The following is a 21140-nucleotide window of genomic DNA, read 5'->3' on the forward strand; positions in this document are numbered from 1 at the left end:
TGCACATTCACGACTGTTGAGGCAATAAAATCCACTCATTCAAGTCACTTTGTTTTGCACTCATTCATTTCAGTCTATCTCTCATATATTAATCTCAGATTCGTATTCACGTCTTGGTCTCCACACCCCTCTTGAACTTGCAGTGAGAGCCCCGTCGGTTCTTACACCGCTCACACCATGGCAAAAGGCACCAAATACGTCATGGCATGCAACCGCATGATCAAACCGACTAAAGGCATCCATGGAAGACTCATGAACCAACTATACAAATGTGTAGTCCTCCCCAAGATGTTATACGCAGCGGACATATGGTGCACAAACCTGGTATCAAAGGGAAGAGGCAAGAAAGGAGGAAGAGGTGTAAGGAGTTTCGCCTCCCAGATGGCTCGCGTCCAGAGAATGGCAACACTAAACATAACAGGGGGCCTTCGTTCATCCGCATCTGACATGTTAGACAGCCACTGCTAATGTTCTCCATTTCCAACAGGTCCTACTGCTATACGTGCCACAGAGCCACTCTCAGAATGTCCACCCTTCCAGAATCCCACCCGCTGTCAAAGCACATAATGGCGGCGTCCAATTTCTGCAAGAAAAGGAACTACAAGGGCCACAAGAGACACCCTTCCCCACTGCACAGACTCTTCAATGAATTTAAGATGGACCCAGCAACAACGGAGAAGATCCTACCAGTAAGACACTTCACCAAATGGGAGCCAGACGTAGCTATCAGCATCGCAAGCAAGGAGAAAGATGCAGCAAGAGAGGAGGAGGAAGCGAGCGAAGATCTTAGGGTGTACTCGGATGGGTCAGCAATAGATGGGGGAGTGGGAGGCACAGCGGTATTGATGAGAGGGGGAGTTATGCTCAGCGAGAGACAATTCTACCTGGGAAAGGAAGAGGATCACACAGTGTACGAAGCAGAAATAGTGGGGGTGATCCTAGCAGTCGAGTTGTTGAGAGAGGCAGGAGGAAAAGGCACCATGGCACTAGGAGTGGACAACCAGGCCGCAATCAGATCAACAAGCACATTCCAATCCCAACCAGGTCACTATCTTGTCGACAAGTTCCTAGACAACCTCAGATCCCTCCTACCCAATGAGGACAGACAAAAGCTCACAATTTGGTGGACCCCTGGTCACAAGGGCATAGCAGGAAACAAAGCAGCAGACATACAGGCCAAGCCTCAGAGACAGCCCATCTCCCAAGATCATTGAAAGGGAAGGCCCGAACACGCATGCCAGCCATTCTACCCCGCAGCAAGGCCATCGCAAAACAGAAATTCAAAGACTTCATCAAAGACGAAGCAAAAGCAACAATGCGAGACTCACCACATTATGACAGAATATGCACAATTGACCCCTCCACGCCATCAGATCATTTCACCAACCTTATTGAAGACTTTTCTTGACGTCTCTGCTCCCTCCTGTTTCAACTCCACACAGGTCACGCCCCCCTCAACAAATACCTCCACCGAATATCCAAATCTCCTACTGCATGATGCCTGCAGTGCAACAAACACGAAGAAAATGTCAAACACTTCCTCACATGTCCAAGATATGCACATCAACGAGCAGCACTACACCAAGAAGCGGGCACCAACATAAGTCAACTTCACATGCTCCTCAACAACCGCGACTTCATTAAACTATTCATCAGGAAATTCTCACATTCCTTAATCTCCTTAATCAGCTTAACCTACTTATCTCAAAACTTGTTTGCTCTCTCTCACATTATTTACCTGGCATATTTCATATTTCTCTAGTGTGAAGCATAATAAAACATATATATCAATATACCTCAACATTTCCTTTCTGAATATATTCAAGTTGAAATGTTGGACAAGTAGATCCACCTTTCAACAAGACACTCAAGTGTATTAAGTCTGTTTAAGGACAAATAAAGTAATGTGAGAATTTCCTGATATTGTTCCGTTACATCGCACGAACTAGAAGGCTGGAATAAGTTTTCGGAGATGTAACCCCACCCAAGAACACAACATGAACAAAGACAGAACCAGTGTCAAGCAGAACATTGCTTGACCCACCCATCATCACTCGCCTTCAGTTGGTGTCCCAGTCCTAGCCTAACCGCCAGGGACCATTAGCAAAGTCATCCAAATACATAGCGCAATTAGAAACAGGTACATACTGTAGGTATTATCTACTATAGGGCATCGCCCCACCGGACAATAAACAAGGATACAAAAAAAAAAAAAAAAAAAAATCACTCAGGTGCAAGATTTAATAGTCAATCTCAAAACAGCGAGCTTGGAAACACAGGGTCACAACGATTGAGCGCATCAGCGTTGTTTTCGGTAAAATATCTTGTTCCGCCAAATCAAGGGGTATTCTTGGTTTCGAGCCATTTGAGCAGACATACTGTACACACCAAGACGGTTGGGTGCACCTGGGTGCACCTGGGTTTAGCCGCGAGTGGCGATATTAGTAGTAGGTTATCTGCTTATATAACATATGCTAACCCTTAGTGCTCACATGCATCAACAGCAAAAGCGGTCTACTCTGAGCTCCCCCTAGGGCTAGTAGGTAACTAAGTAACTGTAAGTTCACAACCACCTCCACATCTCACATATCAGATTGATCGATGGTTCACTCTATTTGCGCCACATTGGTTGACCGGATAAAGGGCAAGAGGAAGTATTAGTCTTTATTGTCCTCACTTTTTTCCACCTCAGTAGTTCTGCTCACCACACTCAGCCAGTGTTATCATTGAACACCTACCGTCATGTCCCCTACTGGAGGGACTGGCACATCATCTACTCCGCCACGCGCAAATGGACCAGTTGAAGGTGATCGTAAATTAGAGTCCACCCCAAACAGTCGTGGAGCTTCAGTCGTCAGTGAGAACATCGGCTTGGTCGGTGTCGGATGGGCCACCAATGTGGTCCCTGTCACCAGTGAGGTACTTGTGGAGAAATACGGGAACTTTCAGGATGGGATGGTGGCCAAGATATTTTGGGGAGAGGCGGATCGCACTAGTGAGCCGGAGATCCTGAAAAAGGTTGGGAATCGCTAAGAGGCACGCAACTGTACACAGTACGTTCACGCATCTACGTTCGCCACCCGAGAAGCGCTCGATGTTCTGAAACCCACTACGGGGAGTCGCGTGCTCTACATTCTCGTATTCCGCAAGCTCAACCCAATCACAGAGCTCCACGCCAACCAGCTTTTCGATTTGTGGCACCAATGTATTTTATGTACGTATTTTGAATGCAGTTATGAGGCTCTTCGTTAACATGGCCTGCAGGACACCTCACTCTGTGGAAAGAAGAGGTCTATAATCGTGGTGTTAGCCCTAGAACCTTGATGTGGTACCCGAAAGACGGGCGTCTTAAACGACTACGATCTCTCTTCGTTGGCGGATGACCTGGGCCCATCAGGCAACGAGCGTACGGGCACGGTACCTATTCAACTCGCGCTCGACTTGAATTGTTGAATTCCTGCCACTTGGGACTACCTGCCACCTAACTTGGAGGTCTTTCCTGTCGATATCGAGAGCGGGATGTGACCGTAGCATCTTGAAACATGTTATCGGGGATGAGAGGAGGAAATATTTGAGTCTCAGCCATGATGGCACCACCTTGACTTTGAGCTAGGGTGGGAGCGAGTAGATGCGTACCAGGGTTACAAAAATATGTGACCAGTGTAAGTGGCTTACAGACATTGAATTAGCTACTCATCTTGATTCAAGAAGACTTAGCTGAATGTGACGCAGCTGGTTCCACGCCATTGCTGTCATTTTTGGCTGCTGAAACGGGCCAACTTGAAATACCCCACGTGAACGTTTCGTCTAGTCGCTATGAGCAACATGTTGGCTGTCCCTGACGTGGTGCTGCCACGTATGAGTACCTTTAGGCAGAACCAGATCTGCCACACGGTTGATATAAATTGAATGGCAAGTATCACAGATCCCAAGTTCAAACTTGAAGATAATCGCACCGTCTACGTGAGTAATCATGAGACTTGAAGCTTGAAGACTAAAGCAACTTGAGCGACATATCTATTGCATTTAGTTCTTCCTGGACGTGCCACTATCAGCACCTTTGCGTACACCACAATCAAATTGTGCGGTGAGCGATTTCCCGGCAATGACGGCCATCACTGATGTATATAAGCTGCTAGACGTCATGAAGATCCAGTTCACTTACTACCTTGCCATCCTTGCCGCTGCGGTCGGGGTGAATGCAGCTTCTGCTGATTCATGCATTTATCGGTGCCAAGGTCCTCCACACGTTTACTGCGAGGAAGGTGACGAAATCGTCTGGGATAGCACCCTAAAATGTAACATCTGCTGCGCCGGTATCTAATTAGACTCTCAGTAGCCATTCAGTTTGTACAGATGATGCTTTTCACGTTTATCTGGTTACCTATCAAAGCACTTGATGGCATTTGCGTCCTCTGAAGGCATGCGGCACGCTTTAGACCTTCGCGATTGTGTATGTATCACTCAGGTTCTCTGACATATCACTCCTCAGGTGCAAAATTCGTCAATCTCAAAACAGCGAGCTTGGAAACAGGGTCACAAAGATTGAGCGCCTCAGCGTTACTTATTTTCCGTAATCTTGTTCCGCCAAATCAAGGGATCCGGAGGATAAGAATTACAGCCTTTACAAGTGCCTGTAAGGAACGACGAATTGTTCCATGAACCATTGATTGGAAAAGAACAGCTATCTTGGACAACTCCCGCGGTTCTTCGGGAGGTGGTCGGCTATGCGTTGGTCGCATGGGCGCACTCAATGACGTGCTTACGCCAGAAGTGGGATACAATCTATCTTCATAAGTAACTACCAATATTGTGCTCAGCTGACATATATGATTACGACGAGCTCTGCTCTAGACTTCGATGACCTTGAACCTGCTAGATCGCCATTGAAACCAAGAACCTCGACTTTCCTCAATTGCGTTGAGCAAATAAATCCTATCCTTGTCGAGCCACATGCCCTTCAAGTCGCGAACATTGATCTTCCTATCCAATACGACATCGACGTAAGGCAAGGATGTTGTAATTTCGAAGCTCTCTTCTTCGGTGGCGCTCTCCACCAAGTGACTCGTTTTTATCGTAGACGGCTCTTTAACCACACGCCCAAGACCCCGCCTATTTGTCACAGCCATTGGGCTGAAGTCCATCAGACGTAATTCGTGCTTGACACGACTCTTATTTGGCGTAGTCTTCCTGATAGCCTGCAAAACTCGATTTCCACAAACGTGGACTTTGCATTGCTGGAGATACCAGAAAATACGAGTATTCAAAGGGCCCCAACATCCCCATGGTTTCGGCATTGTCGCTGCAACCTCGTCAAGGTCGAAGAAAATCCTCGTAGAGATGATGAAGACCACAGTGGAAGTATTATATGACCCAATGAGGCATAGTAGTTGATGTGTAGGGTCTGAGGTGTGCGTCACTGTTTGTGGTTGGGCTTGCATCTGCATCTGTTCGGTATGATCCATCGGAAGGAGGCATTGTATGTTCGACAATGGGAATGGCAATCGGAAACACGCCAGCAAACGTGGCGTCTGAGACATATCTTCGATTGAATAGACCGTCAGATCGCCGCCAACGACAACGAGCAACCTATCATTTCCAAGGAAACAGAAATCAACCTGGATGTCGGGTGGGAAGGATAGGAAGCTCTGAATTCAAAATTAATCATCAAGTCTTTGGACTACTTCAGATAAAGCCTCACCTTCGATGTCGTCGAATCTTTCCAATCCCAAATATGCAGGTGCCAGTCTTGCGTGCAACGAGTCACACCAGGTACAGAAAACGAGCAATACTGCAAGGCTATATGCCTCCCACAACACTCGAGCTTCGTAGACATTGCACTGAACCTATCGGGCGGCACCAGAACTAGTGTCCGTCCAGCAGCTTGTGGGTGAATACCACCATCTAGGGCTCCAAGTTTAATATTGAACATCCGAGTGAGAGGATCATTCTCGTAAGGAACACGACACGCGACGGCGATCAGGTTTTGCGCTGGGTCCATCAACACATCCATAATTGAGTGGGGTACCGAGGACAATGTTGCTGAAGACCAGCAGCGCTCGATTTTTCTTTGCGAGGGCTTTGGTAATATTGGAATTATCATGGCCAGGTCACTACGAAAATTCCACGAGTAAAAATGCCCGTCGATAACGAGCCTTTTGTTCGTGAGTGAGTTGTCTTGTATGGTGATTGTTTTGAAAGAGTGCATGTTAAGCTTGAACCATGCGTGGGCCCTGTCTTTCAAGGTCTGTAGACAGTTGGAAGTAGGAGTGTGGTTGTTCGTGTTGGAGACAGGGAGCAACCGTTGGCCATTGAGTTCGACGATATACTGAAGCTCGGAGGAGGACATGTACGTCTGACGAAGGGTCTTACACACCTACAAGAGCATTATCAGTGTAGAATTATATTTACTAGCACGAGGATCACATCGACACGATCATAGATCGATATTGTGACTCACAGATGTGCAACGAAGAATATCTCGACAAGGAAGAAAGCTGAGAATATAAGACATCAGTTCTTCAGCAAGAGACAATAACCCTGTTTCGGGCTTCATTTCGCAGTCTGCTTTCTTGAGATGGCACGGTGGACGAGACTCCGAGTCGAGCATTGCATATGGGTGGGTGAGACGAAGATATTGCTGATCACTACTAAAACTAAATGTTTGTGTTGTGAGTTGATTGTAGTACCACCCTAATGTGAAGGAGACACGTAGACTCCTAATCATTCTGACTATGGGTCATGGTGAGAATGTATTGACGTGGTCAGAATGGAGGCGAAGCGAGGAGTTTGGATTTGGCAGATGACGATGATCATTAGCAGTAGCTAGCTTCGACGAGGAAGGAAAAATTCTCGCTGTCCTCTTCGTGGATTGCAAATGGACCTCATGTTGTATTCAATCTCGGAACGACCCTCCATAGCAACTTGGAAAGAAGGTTTCTTCAATTTCGTACGTGCGGTGATCCTTAAGTTGGGAAAGAATATCGAGTCGCGAGAAAGTCTCGAGAACTTGCTGGTGTTGTGTCGTTGAGAGGGCCACCGTAAAGTCCGTTGAGAGGTTCTCAACTGTATCTCGAGCAGCGAGCGATAAAAAGGTCGTACAGAATTCATGCACATGGTTGAAACTTAAGCTTAGTAACCCTGAGCGAGAGCAGATGATATGAACGGAAGTACCTCCGGCACGACCGGCACCTATGAAATTTCAAACTCCTGAGATAGTAGCCCTGCTTCGGGCTTCAATTCGTAATCCTACTACTTTCTGGACAAGGCGAGATGGACGAGACTCGAGTATTGCCTAGGAGTGGGAGTGGCAGCACCTGGTTTGATCAATGGACGACGTGATAGACAAACGGTACACATTTTTCTTTTGTTGGTCCAGGGCTGCACGGACTGTGAGCTACTAATGTTTGGGCCATGTGTGCTCTAGTCTTTGCGGGTGAGTCAGGGATACGTGTGTCGATCACTTCATTTGGATAGAGTGAGTTACCCTCTTCTATCGTCTGTTCTTTTGCTGATGCAGTATATTTTATACTTCACAGATGGAATCAATACAACTAGGCAAGGCCGCCCGACCCAGACTTATTGATGGGGCAGAGAATACTTAGAGGTGAAGTTATTCATTACATCTTCCAAACCTCCACTGGTGTTTCCACTTCTTTGTCCGTATAGTACTCGGCAATAAAAGTCTAGGAGAAGCAAGTCTCACAGGATGCGCGTGTCCCCTTCGACCTTAGCCTACTACTTTTGTTGATGACTGACCTTGACATTACCCACTTCTTTAGCATGTACAGGCTCTCCCACACCAACGAACCGAATCTCTTATGTATCAATGGACCATTGAACGTCCGCTTTCAATTTACAATGTACTGAAACGAGATTACAGATGACGCATAGGCTTATGTCCAGGCTACTACCACAGACGAGTTGATTGTCGGCCCGGCCGATACGCATGATTATGGCTAAAACACCAGACCTAGTTACAATGCGCAAACGAAAAGACGAAGCCATTGTGATTCCCACGACATAACTCATCGACCATCAGACGAAGCCTGCTGAATGTGATTTGAAGGTAAGAACAAACATATCGACACCACATTCGGCATTTTGCCACTTCGCATGCAGCTGCCTGAGCCATGAGACAATTGTACGCTTCTACTTCCCATCTTCATTGTTCACGGGTAATTTTCATGTTCCACACTATATCGCTCACTGTCCCTTGGCTCACACTCGAGCCATTCTTGCTTTGCCCGCTATTGCATGGACCTTGTTGCATAGTCCTATATTCCACATTTCCACCCTTCAGTTTCTCATATATAACCTCCATGGATTCCCTGGTACCGACATTAAACCTTCCCATCTAACCAAATCAATTCTTCACCGTCTATCGTAATCAAACATGTTCTTCCCTCCCCCCATGACAGATAACCTTCCACCGCTGCCTTTGGAAAACATGGAGGCGCTTGCGGTCGATCGCCTGTCCTGGTTTGCAGGATATGACATCGAAAATCACGTAAGTACATTACCCGTTTTTACTGATCTTCAAACCAACCTTGGTGTGCAGGAATGGATCACGTTCAAGGGTTTGAATTGTGATGAATCTGTTTACGACAAACATGCGTGGAGCAAGCTGGTCAAGGATCAACAGACCATGGTACGGCAGGAATAGCTCTGGAATTATTGTCTCGCGAGCTAACGCGTTTGTTGCAGGATCTCATTCAATCCATATTGGATACCATTGGATGTTCTCCTGGCAATCCGCAGCGAGAGAATGCTCTGGAAGGAATGGTATGTTTTGACGGGATACTCCTGCATGACTCTTGTTTACCTTCACTATTTGTAGAATGTCCTCCTGAAAGGGGCCCTAGGAACCGGCAAAAAGACAGTTGCTCACGCGATCTGCAACATGCTCAAGCGCCCGATGCTTGACATTCGGGCCGGTGATATCCCAATGACATGCGACCCTGCCAATGTGCAACCTTGGGCCGCCAAAGTAGCATCGGTACGTACCATCCGCAGGCTATGTATGTTACATCTCTGACTCGACGTGGCTGCTTAGCTTGCGATGAAGTGGAATGCGGTGATAGTCGTAGACCGCGGGGACGTACGTATCGTCTCATATAATCCATTAAACCCCTTCTGAAGACACATCACACAGTATTTTATGAACCGTGAATGTGCAGATGGTCCTGTATGTCCTTGATTGTTGTATCGTTGGTGCTATGCTAGCATGACTAATTCTCCGTCAGGAACGTATCAATTTGATGACTCAAGAATTCAAATTCTATGGATGTATCTGTCTGTGGCCTGCGGTATTGACGGATGAGCAGCAGGCACTGCTTATGCCGTTCTCAGCCAGTCCGTACCTCAGCTATCTTACCCGGCTATATCGCTAACTTTTCCCTGTTGCAGCCATCAAATTCCCCGATCTTGATCTAGCAGCCCGTCGCCAACGTTGGCTACAGCTCTTTGGCCGAGATGACCTGGCGGCAGCCATTTCTAGCGGCAAGGACGCTACCGAGCAAGATACGAAGGCATGGACCTTCCTTCGGGAGATCGAGAAAATCTCTTGGTACAAACTTGATGGTAATGTCACGTCTGATTCTGGATGACCTGAGATAGCGCTGACGATGCTAATAGGAGTGGACATTGACAGCTTCATGGCTTTGGCACAAAACTTGGCTGGGTAAGTTGGTTAATATCATCAAGGTGTTCCTGACGACTAATCGGTGTCGCACAGGGGACAAGGAGCAACTCCTCAGGACGTAAAGAAGTATCTCAAGGTCTGGGGTGTGCCCCTTTCCGCACGAAGCAAGGTAGCGCGGTTTTTCGCGCTCCTTACCAGTGACGTGCGTCCGACCGACTTTGCATGTGAGGGAGGTATGGTGCCTATGTGAAATATCTGCTTGACGTCTTGCACTTTTTGTATATGTGTTTATGGCTCATGAGATCTGAGAGTTGTGCTTGTCACTATACTTGTCATTGTACATATGTAATAACTATGTCACGGGGGAGATGGAGGACTTCATTATTGATCGTTAGCTTTTTCTATGCAGCAGCGTCTAGGACGGCCCTCGTAAAGGTGACCAATGACCGTCTGATCAACCACTGACTGGCGTGAATCATACAACTGCCTTCGTCATCACAGACGTAGATCGTGATTTATGACGAGGAATTGGATTTTGTACTAATCAGAATGTACATGAATCAGGAGAAAGTAAAAATTGGTCGTATCGCAACTTCGCAAGTCACCACAAACCTGTGTTAGATCAATGGCGAGTCATTGATGGGCCGAGGCCGAACCCCTCGCTGGACTTCTGCCGGACTATACTATACCCAAAGAATTTAAATACTGTTGAGTTTGCTGCAAGTCTCAGACATGTCCGTTAATGTACGAACAAACTCAGGTGCACAGATAACGCGTAAAGTGGATACACCTACATGGAAGAGTACGGATATCACATAATGCGACGGTAAGCTATACTCATCCTTCAGAAGCTTCGACTTGAAATTTTGCGGCGTTCAAAGTTCGCGAGTCATTGTATGCGCTAGGGTACCGACGAAAAGTCGGTTGTTAATAACCCTACGCAAGCACTTGATTATTAACATAGGTTAATAACACCAAGCTGACTTATCGTCCGTACCCTAGTATGCGCAGTATATAAATATATCCAAGGATGCACATTAATCCTTTTCTAGCTACGCTGAAACACTTCAATATTCGATAAACCGATGAGTAATCCCTCAAATTTCAAATCTCACTTCGGTATAATATCAACCACGATGAATGCAATCAAAGTTATACGTCCACAACGTCCACCAAGTTCCCCCGCTCGCTGATTCCCTTTTCTAATAGTATGACTATAATCTCAAACGATCCCAGTTGGTGGCCAACCATCTACTCGACTATTTTTTACAGCTATTTTGTAGGTCCGTGGAGAGCCAACCGCATTATCACCATGATGACGGCTCAATTAACCTTGGCTGCGGTTTCACAGTTATTGCCTGTGCTGTGGTAATATACGATTGGGGTGAGTGACATGAAGTATGAAAAAGTCACTGACATCATGAAGTTTCTAGGACTTATGTTCGGACAAGAGGTAGGTCGACACTATCACAGGAGCAGCCATCTCGCTGACAACAGCTCTATAGGTGGAACTAATCTGGGTGAGCGGACTCCCACATCAAAAGAACGATTTGAAAATGCCGCAACTAATTTGCGGCAGAGGCAACGCTGGTCTATAATGACAGTTTTGTATCTTGTTGTATGTAGCTTGTATTTTCTAAGCGCGTTAGCAGACTGAACTGACCTGAACATATCCTAGGCACGATATGTTGCAATAGCATTCTCTATGTACGTTTTGAGGTTCAAGCTATTGGTGTTGCGCTCATTGCCCGTCTTTCACAATCAGAATTAACATGTTGAGTATGTCTCCTTGCATAGACTCTACTTCTTTCTTGTGACGTGCGGCATACAGTCAGTCTTCCAACGGTTGCGAAGACAGGTGAAGTGAGTATTACGCACTGTTGCCTTCCATTCCCGTTCAAAGATCTGAACTACCATGCAGGGGTAAGTGAGATTCTCGAAATACTCGTTGGTTCAATATAATGACTCCCACAGTTGTGAGTGTCTTGCGAGCCTGTGATACTCTGAACCTGATAACTAATGAATGTTGCTGGATTCATCAGGCCGTATGATGATTGACGTAATTGATTGGATGAATGAGGCTGTAGAAGTAATACTGAGCGGTGAGTTATAATACCTCGATGATATTAACTTGATTGAAATATGATGCAAGTCATCGCGATTGCTCGGTTGTATGCTATGTATCAGGGATCCAGAAAGGTGCTGATATTTCTCGTTGTCACCTTCCTGGCCATCAGAATTCCCATCGAAGTGATGGGCGCAATGGTGACGAAGCAGGTCACAGGGGGTAAGCTTTTATTATATATGACATGCTCAGGCCTATCAGGCTCACTGACATGTACCAGAGGAATACATTCTTTCCGGCATATATAGGTGCAGAATTGGCTACCCAGGAAATTCTATATTTCTGGGTTCCATGACTTGGATACTTGCTACTGTATGGGAGGTTCTTACTCTGTGTCTTGCGATCTGGATTGCTGTGAAGCACCTCCGTGAAATCCGAACACGCTCAACAGGAGGTATTATCGGAGACTGTTTCACGGTGTTAATGCAAACTCACATGAGTTACTTTGCAAGGTGAGCTCATGACGTGAACGTGGTTATATTATTCCGCTGAAGTTTTGCGCGCGCTAGTTTTTTGGCTGTCTCTTCCGTCCAGATCAGTTTGCTCTTTCCACAATTCTTATCGGTATGCCGATCTGTCACCGACCTCTACATACGACCTAATTCATCATTTCTATAGCACGTAAGTTCCCAGGACATCCAGATTTATATTTGTCTCGTTCAAATCTTCCACACGGTGCAGCTATCTGTGCTGGGACCACGCCTCATCCTTAGCGTTCGAGAATACCACGCTAAGCTCGTGGCCTGCTCTGATACAGCAACCGATATGCCTTAAATTGCTTTTGAGGAACGCGTCTATGTGGAAACTAGTAATAGTGTGTAGTACGGGAGAAGCTTGATGTGATTGACAATCAGCAGGCCGTCTGTAGGGAGTGGTTTTTGTTTTTATATATTCCAAGTTTTGTCGTGGTGCTTGCTTGAGTTGTTTGATGTCGCAAAATATATGTGAAAGAGATGCTCTGGACAAAAATTCTACTGGTGCTATTAGCTGCCTGCCCATACATGCGACATAAGATCAGTTGAAACATGTAACGACTTGAAGATAGTCATTGTATTTCAGTGTCATAGCGATGTGCATTCCTAACATATAGATTTATTGGTATAAGTAATTTACATGCTAAGGCGACGCTACATATACAGGGGACCTTTTCGTGCGCCTGAAGCAAATTATCAGACACCCAGTGACGATAGGTGCCATCGCGTCATCCCCGGGCCGTTCATCATCTCATTTCCATTCCTCATCCAAAAGCACTTGACAAGCTGAGACACATCTTACATCTACTCAACCTGCAAACAAAGTACGCGTCTAAAACGGCCGGCGGGCATCAGGAAAACCCTCCCGCCCTAAATTTGTTCAAATTATCTGTATTATCCAAATTTTCGACAATTGATCTAATTAGCATAATACCTTCTAATAGTCTAAAGATCCACCAGTCAATAAAAATTCCTGATAATACATAAGGCATTCAAGTTATCTTCTAAACAAACTTCAAGCAATGTACGAAAATAAAACCATTAGATTGTTATGTCTGGATCATTATATACAGCAGCTGATATGTATGTTAACTATTCTACACACAGATGACACACACGCGCACATACAAAACGAGCATCTGGAAAGACAGTCAGGCAAGAAGGGTAAGGTGATTGAAATGACGGTCCCATCAGGAACTTCTGCTCAATGGTAACAGCTGAGTAATGATGCACTTGACAGTGTTAGGGTGCGGGCGATGCTTGAGGTGGCTAAAGAGCAAGCACGCAAAGTCGGTGTGCATACCCTCATCACAGCTAATGAGCTCGTTGGAGAACGTAAGACCAGGCATAAGACCACGTTTCTCGAGTCAGAAGATGGACTCGGACACGAAGGAACCTGAGAAGAAGATGCCTTCGATGGCATTTGGAAGCCGTAGAAGCACTGGGCCTCAGCAGCCTGGACCTCGTTGGAGAAACATTTAATGAGGTTTTCATTAACAATGCCGTCGGATGCAGCGAAGAAGGTGAGGACGTGTGAGACGAAGTGATGCTCATTGTCATTGAGACGGTTGGTCCAGTCATGGACGTCTATTGAGAGGTCCATCTATTGGGGGGGGGGGGGGGGGGAGTACTTGGGACAAGTAAATAGGTGCGGAATTGTTCTTGGGCCAAGCCATGATAGTGCGGAACCATTCTTGACCTTCCACTAGTACTAGTATATTGCGATATCAGTCTGGTGTTTCACAGAAAGTTGTTATGAGAAACTTACGTGCTACTGGTACCAGGTAGTACCGTCAGTCAAATTATTTGAACCTTGCAAAGGTATGTCTGTCCAAGTACGAGTTCAACCAGAAACTCTCGCAGTCGTCTAGGACAGTATCACTCGTCCACTCACGTGGCACAACAGTGCCAAAACTTGGGACAAGGTGAGTGCCGCACAAAATATTGGCGACGGACACAATGGAAGCCAAACACTCTCCACCGCATGCTAGCACCCGAGAGAGCTTGTAGAAACCATGGTTCCGGTCAGGTGCTGGGGGGAATGGCATGAACCACTCAATGTATGCAAGATGACTGGGTACTTGGACAGTAGGTGAAAATAACATTGGTATTGATCTGGGTGGCAAAGCAAACAATGCACAAACTCGACCCACCCGCAAACCTGCATACCAGTTATCAGCAACACATAGTATAGTAATTGATCAAAACACGTACTTTTCAAACCTGGATCACCTGTCCTCTGATCCACTAATGCTGTATCAGATCGTTGAGCCACCAGACGAGAACCAGAGCATTGATGTGGTTTAGCATGTATACTGTCAAGCGTGACAGATGCCTCGCCATGGCCACGGGTGTCCAATGACACCCACTTAACCTTGTGAAAAACGGGTAGCGTGCAGAAAGGAAAATGAACATCAATGGCCAAGTCGTCAAGTTCCTGACCTCGTGGAATATGATGATGGGAATTGTTGAGTCGAGCAATGTAGCATGCCAATGCCTCGCAGAAATGGGTCGCACCAGTAATCGTCAACAAGTTTCTGCAGGCTAACAGCCTTTGCACTAGGGTGTTTTGTCATGACTTGCTCACGACGAAAGCTCATGTCAGGAGGATGTGAACAATAAGCAACAGACTTGTGTCTACCAGAAATCCGCCAGCGAATATACTTGTCATGGCGAAGTATCTTCTCCTTTTGTTCTAACCAGGCAGTCATTTGAATGAATTCGTCCTTGTGGTTTGTCGCATGGTAAGTGTCCTTTGCAATGTCAATGTGGAGGTGTTTGGTGTATTCAGTATTGTAGTTATCTGTTGTACCGAACAGCATGATCATATGGGGGTAATGGCGAGCAGCGTGGAGCTTTGGTAAGTTGAAATTCTTCCATATACCAAGGTCGACGAAAATACCCTTGTTGTCGTGGAAAGTGTCTAGTGCCACCTGCAATAGTTCTAGAGTTTCGGAGCTGTGGCAGGGATATTGTGCGAGGTACAAAAAATACAGTAGTCCCTGCACTGCACGTAAGAGACGACTTGCATTCAAATTGTTTGGTAAGCGAATGTCAATGATGATTCCCAGTAGAAATCAGCAAATCTGGGCATGTTCCTTGCCACTCAGACATGACAAGGTGGTGATATCTTTTGTAAATAATCGTATGTTGTGGTTCAGAGGGAGACGGTGACATCGAGTGTCAATTTCAGCTGCTCTGCACACTTCTGAGAGCCACTGGACAAGATGTTTTACTAGGCCCTGGTACAGCTGATGTAGTACATCAGGGGTGATAGCACGAAAGATGTTTGCAAAGGGGAGATCCTCCCAGAATGGGTGAACAATGGGCTTGATGCCTACAGCAGCGCACGCACAGACAAATGCAAGACTTCCATGATCAAGAGCAGCAAGTGCATCTAGCACTGAGCCCAGATTGCGCAGGTGAAAGGCTACTGTGTTGCTCCTGGTGTCACCAGCGTCAACGTCGCACTTAGGGCACTCCATAAACTTCACGCCCGTAGCTAAGAGCTGCTCTGGATAATCCCTGACAAAGGAGGCAAACAAAGGGTGACAGCGGCGAAGAGCGCCATCACCACTGTGCATCTTGACACCATCCAATCCCGCATTTTTGAGTGGGCCCAGTATGCAAGACATGCACGCGTGATACAAGGAGGATGTGTGCGCTGTGTGAAGGTTTATGACAGATCTCCTTCGGTATGTTTCCGATTGTCAGGTAAACCAGGTAGGCAGCCTTATTGCGAAACAGGGTCACTTGCGTTTTATCAGATGAAATGATGATTGGTATGATTGTGCCTCCAGGACAGCGTTGATCAAGCTTTTTCTAAGACAAATGTAAGTATTTAATCCAACAAATGCAGATGATCCTTCGTACCTGAGTGTCCCACCACCACTTCCCTGTATGCATGTCGTGGAACAAGCATGTGGTCTGATCTTTGTCGGCATAATGCCGCTCTGGAGTGAATGCGAGATAATCCGCAAAATCGGGATCACCGTAGAGTGCCTTAATGTCGATAACATCACGGTAGTACACATCAAAAGCCTCGCCAGCAACAATAACCTGTTCATGCCTGAATTTCGGGCATCCAGTTGGCAACTCGTAGTCAATGATTGCATTCAGCTCCTTCGCATTTTTAAAGGAGAGCCCCAAAGACTCCCTGACCTAGTAGAATTTACGGTCAGACATTTATAATATATGTGAATAGCGAAGTACTCACTCCGTCGATTGCTAGCAAGTCAGTAAATGACATAGAACTGGGTCCGCGCAGTTTCGACCATCTTGCAATCTCCCAGTCAATCTGGGAGCAGAAAGGAAAATACGGGTTGTTTCCATCATCGAAACACGCTCCATATCTCGTGTTGGCGGCATCGTCATCAGCGTGGTGCCTTATCACTTGGCCTGCCCGTGGATCTGGATATGGCACTGCTACGAAACCATGATGTCCTTGCGCACGCTCTTGAACTTGCATGCGATCATCACGGCCAGGATCTTCTTCTGCAACTTCATCTTCCTGGACCTGCAGCCAGTCTCCCACAGGATCAGGGACAGGAGGCTTCCACTCTGGTTCCATGGATATGCCATCATCTGAGTCGCTATCAGCATACTCAGACTCAGATACATCATCACACCACTCCATCTCATAGTCTACTTCACCATCACCATAGTTCTCACCCTCGAAGTCGTCACCTTCAAAGATGGGTGGTTCAACCGGTTCTTCCTCAGCTTCCATATGGTGGTCTTCAGTGGATGTGCGGTTGACTGGTTGACGTGAGCGATAGAGCGCTTGACAGCGGGGGTCTTGACTCTTGGCCAAATGCTGGCTAAGGCCAGTGAAAGTAAGGCCTTCGTGCCTACATGCTGGGCAGGTTTGCATGTTCGAATTGCAGGGCAAATGTGGTTGTAAATGGTAAGTGCGAAGAGTGATGGTACCGAATAACTTGAAAGAGGCGCCCATTGGCAGTGCAGGTATGCAATAGAGTCTGCAGGGACGACACTAGTGTACTTTCCATAGTTGCAATTGGCGGACTGTAAACTAGAAATTTAGCTCCCCATATATTCCTTAACGAAAAACTTAATAGACATACCTCCTCACACCCACATTCCTTCATCCTCAGGTTAATATCTGTCCCGTCTTTCAAGGTCACTAGTACCATCATTCATTATCATTCATTAGTAAGAAAACAACAAAATGTCCGCACCTTGTAGCACCCACAGTAAGTGAATATATTGTCATGCAAGAGGCTCTTATCATGTGCGTTGATGTTACGACTTGGATGGTATCTGTTGGCGATGCTCAAACAGAGCGTGTGTCGTCAACGGTCGAGGACGTCCTTGGGCTGGCCCAAGGTTAGGGGTCTTACTTGGTGAGGCTTCAGCAAGTAAGATTTGACGCCTATGTCCAAATTGGGTAGCTTATGTCAAGCGGGTGCTAGACAATAAGTGTATCTGCCAAGGCTTATGACACCCGAAGGTTAATCATAAGATCGTCGTTAATTAGAAGGACAGAAGTCCGACTAGTTAACAGGGGGCTTTGCTCGTTGACGAAGTCAATGAGTAAAGATCGAGACTAAGGACTTATCCGCAATGAGCAGATAAGAAGATAGAATATAGACTGCTGGCTAGGCAGAAGGAATCACTCTTGTGAGAGTAGGAGGTCAAGAACCAAGTAGATTCAAGTTAAGGAATATGGTACATGGTAGCAAGTTTATATAGAGGACAGGAAGTGTATTAATGGATGATAACTCGTACTACCAAGAAGAGTAAGCGGTAAAGGGTAAGACCATAAAAGGAAAGCACGTTTGAGGTGAGACACGAGTGAACCTGAACGTGCAGATAAGAAAGTGAGTCAAAGATCGAAATAAGAAGTGAAACGCGCAGGGGAACAATTGTGTAACTGCGGAACTAAATATACATGTGCATGTGCGACTGCGCACCGAGTCATAGATCAAGAAAGGGAAAAGGGTAAAGGGGATGCATCGTGCATCGTATCATAGGTTACCGTCTGGATGGTAAGGGCAGAGGGATTGTCCACAGGATCAGTCAGGTGGTGAAATGGAGCATGGGTATGCTTTGTCAGCAAAAGGATCCGGCCAGATGTACTGGCTTTGCTGCAGTGACAGGTAGAGGGCGAAGGGGAATGCAAGGATGACCAGGATAACGAGAGTGAGGTCGGGGTAAGGATGTGATGCGAGGGCTGATATGAGGAGGATGAGAAGAAAAATAGTAGGGGCCCAAGCATCTAGATGTTCTTGTAACAGTTGACAGCGCCGCACAATGCTAAGAAAAAAGCCTTGGAAAACGCTGGTGAGATGAAAACAATTCTATTAATGTGTGACACTCACCAAAGTTTGGATCATAGTCTGGAATGTGGACAAAGCGAAAAGTAGATCAAAAAACCAGACCACCGGTCCTCAAGAAGTGCCAGTGGACCTCACTATGCAGAAGAAGAAGCCTGCAGCACCAACCAGTCAGGTGAAAAAGAAGACCGCCACTTCAGCACCAGGCGTGAAACCATCCAGCAAAAATAAGTGTGGATTTGATACTGTACCTAGATGTTAGCGGTTGATTGTGATTAGAGCAGTCACATACCATAGTAAGAGACTCAGATGATGAGGATGCCGAGTCCATGGATGAAGACCTTAGAGCTCAAAAGAAAGGTTTGTTAGTAGTTCATTAGTAGAACAAAAAAATTTACAAGCTGGTTGAATTTGAATATTGTAGTCTGAAGCACCACGCCAGCCAAAGCTCATCAAAACGAAGATGACAACAACGATGCTACTGTGGATCGTGAGGTCGACTCCGATAATCCAAACGGCTCGAATTTGGATGATTCGGACATTGATGAAGGAGAGAATGAGTCACCAAGATCGATCACAAGAAAGCTCTTTGATGAGGTCCCAGAGTCATTGGCCCTCCCTCCAAGTCAGTATCGTCGACAACAGTATCACCATCAAACAGCATCACATGAAAATTCAAAGCCAACTGCGCGTGATCACAAACACACAACAGAGGTCAGAACTTACCTCAGCGTTTTTTGGAGCTACTATTACTAATATAATCAAATATTCAGATCCCTGCCTGGGCTGATGATGTGGCGGTCTCAGACTCTGAATCTAGTGGTGATCCAGACTCGGACAATGCAGGAAGCACTACAACAAGAAGTTCGAGGATGCCTGTACCTCCCGTGGCCAAAAGTAAAGCACACCTAGTGATAACTGAGTCAGGGAATGTGAAGCTCCTTGATCAGAACCTGGATACAAAGAGAGTCGTTAAATGGGCGATTTTGGATGCAAAGAGTCACCTTGTGTTTGTTGATGGGTTCCCAGAACTGATCGACAAAAATCAGCTTTCACACAAGTCATTGCTAACTGTTGCTGGGGAATTGGGTCTGCATGAGATTGAAAAGCGTCTGCGCTTGGACGAGAACTATATCATGCTGCTGGCTGCCCTGGTGAGTCTTTTCTGTGAGAATCTGAGTCCATCAGTGCTAATGTAAATGGCCCGGTGGGAAAATAGGTAGATGCCCGCATCCCAATCCTGTGCCGTGAACTGAAAGATGATGCATTGGCAGGCGTCTCCGGTTACTTTTGTCTGGGGCACATAGACAACGACAAGGCCAAAAGTCTTCTTGTGCAGCATGCCTATATCTACGTGATGAAGTTTGACGCAAGTTGATACTAATTCTATTCGCTGTCATGTTTGCTCACATTTTTGTATTACTAGGCTCAAGGTGTTCCTAAACCCATACCGAACAAGCCCTATCAGGGCGAATTCTTAATCGCCCTAATTCACGGCTGCATTTTCAATGGCGCACAGTCTGTCGGTGTCCGTTTTGCACAACACTTTATTGAGATCGCGCAAAACAAAGCGAACCATCTGGAGGTTCCTATCCCCATAGTGGCTCTCGTTGTAACTGCAGTATTTCTTTTCTTTTCCATTTATGCCTGTCCTGACTCTCTTTCAAGGTGTATGCTGCACTGTTGTGGAAGTCAGTGGGTTCACCTGCGAAGTTCAGTTTCTCAGGTAATCAGTTCAGTGAGACTTACTTTTTTCATGTGAAGTTCTTGGAAAATATGAGGGATAAAGTACCGACAAAATTCCATCGCATGATGGCCAACATTTACGAGGCTGTACAGTGAGATTTTCTGGTCTTTGGTCTGAGTTATTCGTCGCATATTGATTCGACATTACAGGCTTTTGAGGTGCACTCATACTGAGAAAACTGCAGAGCAAGATGCAGCTCTCAATCTCCTTGACATTGATGGAATGATGGATGATGACTCTGACTAGTCACTGACTCATTCTCAATAGCTATCTCATTGTTGATGGTTTCATATGATGCTACTATGGTTGCGAACATATATTACCTATTAGATACCCTTCTTTAATCAAAAGCTTATTTTTTCATGTAACATTCAGTGTGATTGTATGATCTGAGCCAGCAAACTCAAATCTATCTATCCAAATGTAAAGACAATAGTGCAAAAATTGTTCACCAATACCTTCTAATTATCGAGGATTTTCGAGGATTTTCAATCGATTATCAAGAGGTAACATAATTCATCTAATCTTCTAAAACTGCTAATTATCGGAAATTCCACCAATTATCAAGAATTACCAGCAATTAGTTGGAATTAGATGCGAAGGTTTTTGCTGATGGGAACAGCGGACTGATGGGGGTATGCCTCATATCAAGACATTTGCGACTCTTAGAAGCAAAGGACACCGGGGGTCCAGTAGATTAGAAAGTATTTTCCAAAAAAAAGCTAAGACACACTGGCAGTAGTAATGTGCTAATCATGATCTCCTCGTTCCCATTTTCCTTTAGTGGGTAGCACTCAGATGATATGACCGGCGAGAAATTGTACTGTTCTCTTAAATCGAGATGTTCAGGGTAACC

The 21140-nt window shown here is 45.9% G+C and overlaps 7 protein-coding genes across 7 annotated transcripts; 5 read left to right on the top strand and 2 right to left on the bottom strand.

Moving 5' to 3' along the window:
• Nucleotides 1-860: 860 nt before the first annotated feature.
• On the top strand, nt 861-1214 carry EDB93DRAFT_1093380 (uncharacterized protein; the record flags this gene model as incomplete). The annotated part of the gene is made up of 1 exon (XM_041446508.1): nt 861-1214. One exon carries the CDS (start codon nt 861-863, stop codon nt 1212-1214), a length of 354 nt encoding a protein of 117 aa, XP_041303055.1.
• Nucleotides 1215-2940: 1726 nt separating this feature from the next.
• EDB93DRAFT_1339974 (uncharacterized protein) lies at nt 2941-4299 on the top strand (the record flags this gene model as incomplete). The annotated part of the gene is made up of 5 exons (XM_041455439.1): nt 2941-2995; nt 3055-3214; nt 3926-3963; nt 4031-4087; nt 4133-4299. Coding segments are annotated over exons 1-5 (465 nt in total), but the record flags the coding sequence as incomplete, so codon positions are not given.
• A 188-nt stretch (nt 4300-4487) lies between these two features.
• On the bottom strand, nt 4488-7140 carry EDB93DRAFT_885833 (uncharacterized protein). The gene is made up of 3 exons (XM_041457816.1): nt 6461-7140; nt 5702-6376; nt 4488-5648 (listed from the first exon to the last, which is right to left on the bottom strand). The coding sequence occupies exons 1-3, from the start codon at nt 6725-6727 to the stop codon at nt 4851-4853; spliced, it is 1740 nt and encodes a 579-aa protein (XP_041303057.1). The 5' UTR covers nt 6728-7140; the 3' UTR covers nt 4488-4850.
• A 1073-nt stretch (nt 7141-8213) lies between these two features.
• Nucleotides 8214-10065, top strand: EDB93DRAFT_885842 (uncharacterized protein). The gene is made up of 10 exons (XM_041457817.1): nt 8214-8509; nt 8561-8650; nt 8707-8784; nt 8840-8998; nt 9056-9100; nt 9155-9187; nt 9246-9354; nt 9409-9582; nt 9637-9682; nt 9737-10065. The coding sequence occupies exons 1-10, from the start codon at nt 8396-8398 to the stop codon at nt 9891-9893; spliced, it is 1005 nt and encodes a 334-aa protein (XP_041303058.1). The 5' UTR covers nt 8214-8395; the 3' UTR covers nt 9894-10065.
• Nucleotides 10066-10809: 744 nt separating this feature from the next.
• Nucleotides 10810-12696, top strand: EDB93DRAFT_885870 (uncharacterized protein). Its single transcript, XM_041457818.1, has 13 exons — nt 10810-10926; nt 10995-11027; nt 11077-11096; nt 11149-11163; nt 11223-11261; nt 11322-11350; nt 11409-11422; nt 11475-11510; nt 11686-11745; nt 11796-11930; nt 11989-12220; nt 12278-12332; nt 12387-12696. Exons 1-13 carry the CDS (start codon nt 10854-10856, stop codon nt 12540-12542), a joined length of 897 nt encoding a protein of 298 aa, XP_041303059.1. The 5' UTR covers nt 10810-10853; the 3' UTR covers nt 12543-12696.
• Nucleotides 12697-15318: 2622 nt separating this feature from the next.
• On the bottom strand, nt 15319-17114 carry EDB93DRAFT_1107617 (uncharacterized protein; the record flags this gene model as incomplete). The annotated part of the gene is made up of 4 exons (XM_041447744.1): nt 15319-15766; nt 15816-16063; nt 16115-16402; nt 16458-17114. The coding sequence occupies 4 exons, from the start codon at nt 17112-17114 to the stop codon at nt 15319-15321; spliced, it is 1641 nt and encodes a 546-aa protein (XP_041303060.1).
• Nucleotides 17115-18676: 1562 nt separating this feature from the next.
• Nucleotides 18677-20530, top strand: EDB93DRAFT_1254907 (uncharacterized protein; the record flags this gene model as incomplete). Its single annotated transcript, XM_041453699.1, has 8 exons — nt 18677-18784; nt 18822-18897; nt 18980-19251; nt 19311-19691; nt 19757-19891; nt 19964-20158; nt 20206-20375; nt 20434-20530. The coding sequence occupies 8 exons, from the start codon at nt 18677-18679 to the stop codon at nt 20528-20530; spliced, it is 1434 nt and encodes a 477-aa protein (XP_041303061.1).
• Between the last annotated feature and the right edge of the window lie 610 nt (nt 20531-21140).

Source organism: Suillus bovinus, assembly GCF_016758785.1.
Source record: "Suillus bovinus strain UH-Sbo-P2 chromosome Unknown EDB93scaffold_82, whole genome shotgun sequence".
Taxonomy (NCBI): Eukaryota; Fungi; Basidiomycota; class Agaricomycetes; order Boletales; family Suillaceae; genus Suillus; species Suillus bovinus.

Coding starts and splice junctions, on each gene's coding strand:
- EDB93DRAFT_885833 (XM_041457816.1), bottom strand. CDS start 6,727: ATGATTAGGAGTCTACGTGTCTCCTTCACATTAGGGTGGTACTACAAT. Junction 6,377..6,460: donor ATATTCTTCGTTGCACATCT/GTGAGTCACAAT, acceptor ATGCTCTTGTAG/GTGTGTAAGACCCTTCGTCA. Junction 5,649..5,701: donor AAGATTCGACGACATCGAAG/GTGAGGCTTTAT, acceptor TTTTGAATTCAG/AGCTTCCTATCCTTCCCACC.
- EDB93DRAFT_885842 (XM_041457817.1), top strand. CDS start 8,396: ATGTTCTTCCCTCCCCCCATGACAGATAACCTTCCACCGCTGCCTTTG. Junction 8,510..8,560: donor GATATGACATCGAAAATCAC/GTAAGTACATTA, acceptor CTTGGTGTGCAG/GAATGGATCACGTTCAAGGG. Junction 9,683..9,736: donor TTGGCACAAAACTTGGCTGG/GTAAGTTGGTTA, acceptor GGTGTCGCACAG/GGGACAAGGAGCAACTCCTC.
- EDB93DRAFT_885870 (XM_041457818.1), top strand. CDS start 10,854: ATGACTATAATCTCAAACGATCCCAGTTGGTGGCCAACCATCTACTCG. Junction 11,262..11,321: donor TGACAGTTTTGTATCTTGTT/GTATGTAGCTTG, acceptor AACATATCCTAG/GCACGATATGTTGCAATAGC. Junction 11,746..11,795: donor TGTAGAAGTAATACTGAGCG/GTGAGTTATAAT, acceptor ATATGATGCAAG/TCATCGCGATTGCTCGGTTG.